Here is a 9516-nt window from a genome sequence, read left to right as displayed (position 1 = left end):
ACGCAATTTTCGGTCTCCTCTACGCGGGACTGCGAGAGTAGTTTAGACGAGGGACACGCATGCCTATGACGTAATTGTTCTGCAAGAAACGGGAACCTTTGAACCCTTGGAATGTAAACAAGCCCCCATATGGTTTCTGTTTTTAAAGGGAGGGCAGGCCAGGACATCCCCAGTAAGAATGGTCAGATGCACGTATCTCTTTATGCAAACTGTAGGGTTCATAGTGTCTATGTTTGTTTTCTTATCTAGTGTAAAGCGTCCTTGGGTTCCTTGAAAGGCGCTATACAAAACTAAGTTGCTGTTGTTGTTTCAAATTATTTGTCATGTGAAAGAAAATGTACACATTCTCATAATGAAGGGCTTGTTTTGCATTTCAGGTCAAAGTAGGTAGTCGGGTTTATTTGTGTAGGCCAAGATTACAACACAGACCCAAAGAAGACTAAAAGTCTTTACATGGTTCAAAATGCTGCAGCCGGAGTCCTACCTAAAACTAGAAGTTTTGACCATTTTACACTTATTCTTGCCTCCCTTCATTTGCTTCATATGCATATTAGGTCAGAATACAAGGTGCTTCTGCTGACTTATAAAACCCTAAATGGGCTTGCCCCATTTTACCCGTCTGATCTCCTTAAACCGTGCGTTCCACCTCGAGCTCTACGCTCTCAGAATACAGGACCCCTGTGTGTCCCCAGAGTTAAGGAGAAGACATCTGGTGGCAGGGCCTTTTCCTATTGGGGAAGAACCTGCCTGCTGCCACCAGACAATCAGTCTGTTGAGTCATTTAAATCCAAACTTAACAGTCATCTTTTTCCCTTTACCTATAATTAGTTGCCTTTGAATTGAGTACTTCACCTTTACTGCATGGTGGGCCAGATTATGTCTCAATGAATTTACCAAGCACTGTTCTGCTGACGAGATTATATAGATTCTGACTAATTGATGACTTAATTGATTATGACTAATGACTAACTGTTCTCTTCTCTCACATGTCTTCTCTCTCTCTCTCTCTCTCTCTCTGAATGATGTCTTCTGCTTTCTCTTTTTCTGTGTGTGAATGGGTGTGACGCGAGTCTCCCGTGTGTGCACGTGCAGTCTGTCCTCCTCCCAGGTCTCCATGGCGATGGCGGTCGCCACCTGGGCGCTGCTTGGCATCCCCCTCATCACATTCTTTGTATGGCTTATAAAACCGTGTAATTTTGTTATCATGTTTCAGTGTTGTATCCTCCTCTCTCGCTGATGTGTGATTAATGTGTTTACTTGTCTCCTCTCCCGTGCGTGTGAATGGCGTGATGCGAGTCTCCCCTGTGCGCATGTGTAGTCTGTCCTCTTGTCAGGGGCTGCATGGTCGCATGGCTCGGGTCCTGGGCTGCTCCACCGCACGTCTGTCCATCTTGGGAGAGGGATCCCTCCTCTGTTGCGTTTCTTCCTTATCCGATGCGTGGGTCTAAGGACAGAATGTTGCAGGGCTTTGCAATCACGGCAATATGAGGGAAAACAAGAAAACCTTATCAGGAAAACAAAAAGATGGGAGGACTCTCGAGAAGAGCAACAGATTAGGGATCCCTCCTCCAGGACGCAGAGAAATGCATCGAGTGCACATAGTAGTAGGCACGAGTAACAGAATTACATTGTGCAACCAGTACACACAGAACAAGGAATGCAGATTATGTGCAGTTAATACATAGAATATAGCAAGTTGAAACGTGTTAGGTTATTTAAAAGAAACTGTAAGGAGATAGTGCAAGGTATAAGGAGAGTGACTCTTGAATCGTCCGAGGCAACAACGTCAGGCAACCCCACATGTGCAGCCAAGAGCCAGAAACCCTGGAGGAGAATTGTCTTTGAGCTGCTATCCGGGGCTTGGTGGCATATTAAGAGGTTAAGACATGACTATAATCAAGCCACATTTATTATTTAATTATTACATATTTTTTGTTTTATTTATTATTATTATTACATTTATTCTTAAATGTCACTTTAAATGAAATCTTTTATGACTCGTTGCAGGTGGTGAACCAGCGATTAGGGGTCTCAACCCTTTAATTACTCGCGTAGTGGAGAACAACACCGGTTTAACTCCAAAGGTCACGATGATTTATTTGCGTCTGCTCAGCTTTAACAGGCTTGCAGGATGAAGTGATACTAATCTTGATTTGTTGTCTTGACTTCGTTATCCCCTAACCGCAGCCCCGTTTAACCCCGCCCAAACCCAAGTCCAAACCAATGAAATCGAAGTTTAACCCCCCCCTCGCGCTCAAATTCGAGAGCTAAACGAATCAAATCCAACGGGGGGTGGGGTTAAACATTCGTCGCTGAAGCCTGGCGAGAGCGGCCGACAAATTCGAACTGGGTCAAATGGCGCCATCTGCTGGGTTGATTTAAAAGTGCTGCTATGAGTGTGCGTATAGTGACATCTCCCGGAGGAATTGGGAAGATCTTTTCCATTATTTGCGGCGCAGTAGCTTGGCCAAACGATGCTTTACATAACCTTTCGGTTTCACTTCGCCGCAAAGGCTTTGCTTTTTTTCCCCCCCTCCAAAGTTCTCAAAAACGCTTTGCTATGAAGAAACTCTATAAGATGTCATGATGTAAAACACCTGACATTGGGCGGAAATAATCTGCATAACTTTTTATATCTGGAGATATTAAAAACAAGTCGTTAATTAATTACACTCTCTGAGAAATTGGCCGGTTTGAAAATATGCAAATGTTATGGCGCAATAGCACTATTGTACAATGTACGATTGTGTGATTTTGAATATTTTGCCTTCACATCTTTCTTTCTTTTTTTTTTGGTTTTTATTCCCCAGAAAGTGGATAAAAAAAAATAGCAGTCGTGGGCCGAGTCTTTAGAACGTCTCTCTCAGCCCGCCTTTGGGTTTTTAGGATTACCTGCCTTTGCATCGACGCAAAAGCAAAACAGCAAATGAGACGTGAACTGCCAAACATTGCCATCTGCTGTCTGATTTTATGTACTACGCAAATTTTATAGCAGTCACTTGTCTATAGCTGCTGTCGCATTGACCCCCCCCCAAAAAAATCTCTCTCTCCTCAGTCACTGCTACCTCTCCAACTACGATACAAACATTTATAGTAGTCTATTGTCATAACAACGAAAACTTTCCGCTGAAATGTTTTCAAATGGGAGCCAATATGCTAATGCTCATCTATTTGGGGGGGGGGGTCACTGACATGAAAAAGTTGAGTCCCTAAAGAACAAAATTTGGGTCCTCTACCAGAGGCCTGAGAGTTTGAGGGTTCTGCGCAGTATCTTAGCTGTTCCTAGGACTGCACTCTTCTGGACAGAGACCTCAGATGTTGTTCCTGGAATCTGCTGGAGCCACTCCCCCAGTTTGGGGGTCACAGCCCCTAGTGCCCCTATTACCACTAGGACTACTGTGGATTTCACCTTCCACATCCGGTCTAGTTCTTCCCTCAGCCATTGGTATCTCTCTAGCTTCTCGTACTCTTTCTTCCTGATGTTGCCGTCGCTCAGGATCGCTACATCGATCACTGCTGCCGTCTTCTGCTCCTTGTCGACCACCACAATGTCTGGTTGTTAGCCAGCATCTGCTTGCCAGTCTGGAACCTGAAGTCCCACAGGATCTTAGCTCTGCCGTTCTCAACCACCTTTGGTGGTGTCTCCCATTTGGACTTGGGGACTTCCAGTCTGTATTCAGTACAGATATTCCTGTACACTATCCCAGCCAAGGGATAGCGTACATGTTTTGGGCATTTTATACATTAAACATTTGTTTGATTTGGGCTTTGTTCTGACAGCCTGGTTTGCTTGTTTCTCTCATGTGATATCTAGCAAACCTGCTTGGCATCATTCAACATTGCCTTGGCTTGGAGCGGTTGTGATCGAGATCAAATTGATCGCTGTGTGGCCAGATGGGCTTCGTGACTGGGTCTTTACGTTAATCCGTCTGTATGCAAGATATAGAACGAGCAGATATGCAGAGCTTGAAAGGACATTTTGTTTGCCAGCTTCTTCGACACAATTGGACTATCTCAAATCTTGATGTATGGTTCTTAGTTCCAAATCGTCTTTTCTGTGAGCTATCTGGGACCTGCTGTATCACTGAGTGCAGTGGTGCAAATGGTGTATAATGGTGCACTTTGGTCTGCTTCAATGTATATACTGTTATGTATTAGTTCAGTGTATTATTTTATGCAATGTGTATGTATGAGCTGAATCAGGGACATTTATTTTTGATTTCATTTCATGCACTTGCGTACATGAAATGAAATGAAATATCATTCCCCCCCCCCAGCCCACAACAGCAGTGCAACACAAGGGGAAAAAATACATATCCAAACTACAAGACCACATAAATCCAAACTAGGGAAAAAAAACTACAAAAAGACATATATCGAACATATTTAAAAAAAATTGTTCACTGTCCAAGGGAGCAAAGGCCATGATGACTGTCGGAACTGCTGGTCTGCATGGGCTAGCAGTTAGCGCAACCTGCCCCGCTTCCGCGTCCTGTCAGAACGCCCCCAGTGTTTGCTCCTTGGGTGCAGCTCCAGGCAGGTCCGTGGTCCCTCGGCCCACCGGATGCAGCAGACCAAGCTGCCCCAGCTGATCCAGTGCCAGCTCTCCCAGCCAGACACCTGCGACACACCTCTCCGCACTCCACACGACGACACCAAAAACACAGTCAATGTCAGGTGAGGCTGCCGCCAGGCCGCTCTTGGTGTTATCGGAACTGCCGGTCTGCATGGGCTAGCAGTTAGCTTAGCCTGCCCCGCTTTAGCTTCCTGTCAGACCACCCTCGGTGTTTCCTCTTTGGGCGCAGCTCCAGGCAGGGCCGTGCCAATCCAGCCTATCCAGCGCCAGCTCTCCCAGCCATCAGACAAACTCAGACGCAGACATGGACAAAGACACTGCATGGACAGTACTGGGTGAGGACAAACGTAAGTTCATGCCGCCATCTTCCCACACCGGTACTGGGTGAGGCCGCTGCAAACGTGAATTCGCACCGCCATCTTCCCACACCGGAAACGGGAATGATGCCTTCCCACAGCCGTGTCATAATCCCATTTTGTCTTTATAGTTTTTACACAGTCACCATCTATGCCCTTTGCTGAAATGAATGTTCATCATCATTTGTTATTTTACTGTATGATTTTAGTAACTGATGGCCTGTTAAGATAATGACAGATGGTTTTAGTAGATGGCTACAATGTGCTCATACAAGCATACTGCTCAGATTGTTTTGAATCGGTGGCGATGCTGTTTGCTAAGATATTATTGTTCAAATTGCAAAAGTAGAAACCTAACATGAGTTTCATAACAAGAAATCCACTGCTGTTTTTGACTGCAAAGTGCCTCTTTGTAATAACTTGAGTGGCACGCGCTGTGGTGCAATACCAGGTTATTTGTTTCATTATGTTTTATGACATGAAACGCAACACTGAGGGACGTAAGATGAACACGTGTTTCCACAGAGATATCAGTGATATGCTCAGTTTTAGGAGTCGTGGCGTCTCTGACATGAAAGCCTGGAGATGGCTTTGAGATGCAGCTTGGTGTGGCCCACTCGGCTCACATGCTGTTGGCAAACTGTCCTGGATATCCTCAAGACACCAGCTCCTACTCATGTCGTCACTGTCTCCAGTTCACTCATGAAAGAGGTTTAGTACCTCCTTTTTTTGCATATCAGAAGAGTTCTCTCGCAATGACATTCTTCCCCTCGTATGTCATATTAATGAATAGCGCTGTTTTGCCAAGGGATTTAGCACACACTCTCAGCAGGTCAAATCTAACTCGGTGACTTGGAGCAGGATGAAGACTGAAGCGAATGGACCCATGTGCTGTTCACATAGAGAGCTGGCCATCTGAAAAACAAGGTTGGAAACACCTTTGAAACCTTAAATATCTTGACTGTTTGCAGCGTTTTAGATTCGACCCTTATTATCACTGCAGCATTTCCTCACAATGGCTTGCAAGATTAAAAGTGGGTGGTGTAGTCCACGATTAATCCCAGGTGATTGTTGAAAATTGTTGGAACTTTGTGTGAATTCGAGGAGTGTAACGCATTTTACTTCTTGTCATTATGCGGGTACACGGGTAACTACGTACAGCCTACAACCTGGGATCTCTGGCCTGCGATGGTAGAGAGTAGTGCTCATCAAGTCTTGAGTGACGCAGATTAAGGGTCACATGCAAAGTCAGGTGTTTAATGCATAGGGCTTTGTATGTAGTATGTAATTTGCTGCAATTATAGAGGCCATGCCCCTAAAACAGTGCCCCCCATAGGGTCTGGATGATGAAGCCGCCAAGAAGCTGGGGGATCTGAATGCCTCAGTGATGATTGTACTGGCTAGGTGATGATGATGATGATGATGTTTACATCAACAATGGACCACCAAACAGCCCCCTGCTAGGTGGGTTACCCAGTCAGTGTGATTTCTAGTTTTGTTATCAACTGAGCTCTTGGCGAAAAGAAAAAGAAAATCACTGTGAGAGTAATCACAAAATGACAAATGTTAGACATTTATTTAGAACATACGACAAAGTACATACAAAAATACTATGCATTACAGTACCAAATTTCGATTCCCCCCCCCTTTTTTTGTAGCAGAAGGAATGCTTCAGAGATAATTTACACAGAAGCAGTTTGAGGTTCTAACTTCTAATTGATTACCATTAGTGTAAAACGACTTTAGAAGACGAGTATCACCACTGCCTGTACTGGTTATAACTTAATTCATGTGCTTTTGTAAAACCGATACTAAGAGCATCACGATTTTTCCCGTGGGCAGTAAAGTGCTGCTTTAATACACCCCATTTACCTATTTTTTAAAGGCAATACCATTCATCCATTCATCTATTCACTCATTCATTTGCTCATCTCAAAAGTATTCCGAGCCTTCATTGGCCTAACAGTATTGGAACAACAACATTTTGGTTATGTCACTGGGAATTTCGTATGGTCTTGATAAACTGTGTTTTTCGTTCCAGTCTTATAGTTTCCTTGTCTTGAAGGCACTGTGTTGCTACCAGGAGTCAAACTTCATACCTTACTCGAGCTACATCTCAAACAAGTGCATCACGTTTTCTCATCTAAAATAAGTCCATTATGGTGCTAATTACATATACACAAGGTGGTTTCAAGGGGCTTGTCGAGCATTAATAGCACTCTATGCCCCATACACATCACCCTATCGTGTAGGAAGGTACCATATTTTGGTATTTACATTCACAAGCTGACTACATTTAGATCTTGACGTCAAAAGATCGAAATACTCGGGTTGTTGGGGGTAGTGTGTGCAGGAAATCTATCTATATTGCTCAGTTTCAGTGTAATTTTGAATAAATTCTACATTATTCCACGACAACTAGGATGTATGTGAGAGAGTTAAAAGCTGCTGAACTGAATTGATAGATTTATTCTCCAACACTTAATGGTTTTCATTCTGCTCCTACAGTACGCCCTGTATTAGACAGCGTTGCCCTCTACCAACACTGACTAATGGGCCAGCTCTTCAAAATCAGAAAGCTGTTTCATCTGCTCCACTTGCATAGAGTGCCTTCTCACAAGTTTCTTTTTAGACTTGAGGACACCTCTCTTTGGTGTGTTCGGTGCTACTGGAGCAATAGATCTAATGCCTGTGGCTAGAGGTGAAGAGGGCTTGCTACAGGCCCCGATGTCAGGAATAGGAGGGTTGGGATTAATATTGAGAGGGGGCAGATGGCCAGGCCTGGTATGAGAGATGTGGTCTAGCAGCAGAGTCCCCGAGCCTCGCCTCTCCAGGAGACCTGGTACACGCCTGCGTGCTGTGCCAGGGGAGGATGTGCTAGCGTTGCTGTCCAGGGATTCCCTAGAACTGGTCAGCATGGCTAGTGGTGAAGTGTTGAGTTTCCTCCGCTCCACTGGGACCTTAGGAGAGTCCACCATAGCAGAGTCTGAATAGAGCTGGGAGTCTGAGTCATAGTGATCATTCCCCAGCCATCTCCTATGCACTGTGTCTCTTAGACTGGCTGGTCCGCTATTGCAGCAATAGCTGTCATGCTCAGTGGGAACAGTACTGCGCCTTGCAAGGGGCTGGTGCTGGCTTAGAGACCTCTCATATGATGTTTTGTATGCTGGAGGGACTGATAGTGAGGTTGTCATTTTGTAGGGCTGTTCACCCATCAGTGGAAATAAACTGTCCTTGCCATCGACACTGTTCTGTCGAGACAGAGTTGACCTCCTGGTGAGAGAGAGGCCATTCACGCCTGCAACGACATCCTCGTCGGAGTTGGTTCTCCTGCTGTTCTCTTGGGTAGCAGAGGCAGCCAGGACAGATGGAGCAATGAGCCCCCAGGGCTCTGACTGCAGCCGCTTCAGCTGAGGCAAACGTGCACGTTTCGGGTTAGTGGGCCGACGTGTCGGAGAGGTGGGCCCGTTGGCAAGCTTTGCTGCTGAGCTTGAGGATGTAGTCAACTTTGTCTGGAAACTGAAGACGGTGTTCTGCTTTTCAGCTGGCTGAGGTGTGGGAGATGCACTGACCTCAATGTCAGAGGGAGAAGTGCAGTAGGGAGAGGAACAGCTCTCCTCCAGTGCAGGTGATGGTGGAACATTTAAGTACTGTTTGGTAGTTTTTGCACCAGATGGTGACTTGTCCGTGGTGATTATAATGACCTCCTTGCCCTTAGCTTTGCATGCATCCAAGAGCAATTTTAGTGTCTCCTTATCATCAGCATTGATAGCGTAGACCAGTGCTGAGGCGCCACTCCTGTCCTCCAGACTGGGGTCAGCCCCATTGGATAGCAAATGAGCCACCGCCTCGTGGCCCGCCCAATGGATGCAGGCATGCATTAGGGCCGTCCTGCCTGCTTTGTCCTGGATGTTGGGGTCTGCCTTGTTGTCCAGCAGATATTTGACCAGCTTTGACTTGCTGACACTCTGCTGGTCGCTGTGTTTGGACATGCAGGCCACCATGAGTGGTGTCTCTCCACGCTCGTTGCTCTCGTTGATGTATGCACCCCCCTCCAGCAGGAGCCTGGTGAGTCTCAGTCGTCTGAGCCATACTGCCTTTAGCAGCGAGTTGCCATCAGTCCGCAGCTCCAGTATGTCTGACATCTCCCAGTCACAGAGCTCTCCCTCGGTGTTGAAAGGCAGCAACAGCCTTTAACCCTTTGAACAAATCATTGGAGCAGTTTAGGCAACAGTGCAAAACTCATAAGACTGAAGTTTTGTTTTTTGTTTTTTTGCTTTTGCTTGTTTCTCAAGAGGTTTTACCCTAAAAGAATAAAGTATTCTGATTCTGAGGTTTTGTTCACCAATTCGCCCCACAGAATCATATTTACCAGTAGGGGGCACTCTGTGTCCAACTGAATGTTAAAACAGATAAAAGTTGCCGTTTTTATTACAAATGTGCAACATATGCTATTGCAACATATGATACTACGATGGTAAAACAATTAAAAAATGTGCAAAATCTAAACATGCAAAATGTTACTGAAACACCAAATCCATGCATCAAGGGAACCGACAAGTTCCAAAATCTGGAGGCGCTATT

The 9516-nt window shown here is 45.4% G+C and overlaps 1 protein-coding gene across 1 annotated transcript; it reads right to left on the bottom strand.

The window, feature by feature from the left end:
• Positions 1-7481: 7481 nt before the first annotated feature.
• On the bottom strand, positions 7482-9077 carry ankrd34c (ankyrin repeat domain 34C). Its single transcript, XM_056282531.1, has one exon. The coding sequence runs from the start codon at positions 9075-9077 to the stop codon at positions 7482-7484; it is 1596 nt and encodes a 531-aa protein (XP_056138506.1).
• Positions 9078-9516: the final 439 nt, after the last annotated feature.

Source organism: Lampris incognitus, chromosome 6 (assembly GCF_029633865.1).
Source record: "Lampris incognitus isolate fLamInc1 chromosome 6, fLamInc1.hap2, whole genome shotgun sequence".
Classification (NCBI taxonomy): domain Eukaryota; kingdom Metazoa; phylum Chordata; class Actinopteri; order Lampriformes; family Lampridae; genus Lampris; species Lampris incognitus.
The sequence above is the reverse complement of the archived record's forward strand: the minus strand, read 5'-3'. Positions and strand labels throughout refer to the sequence as shown.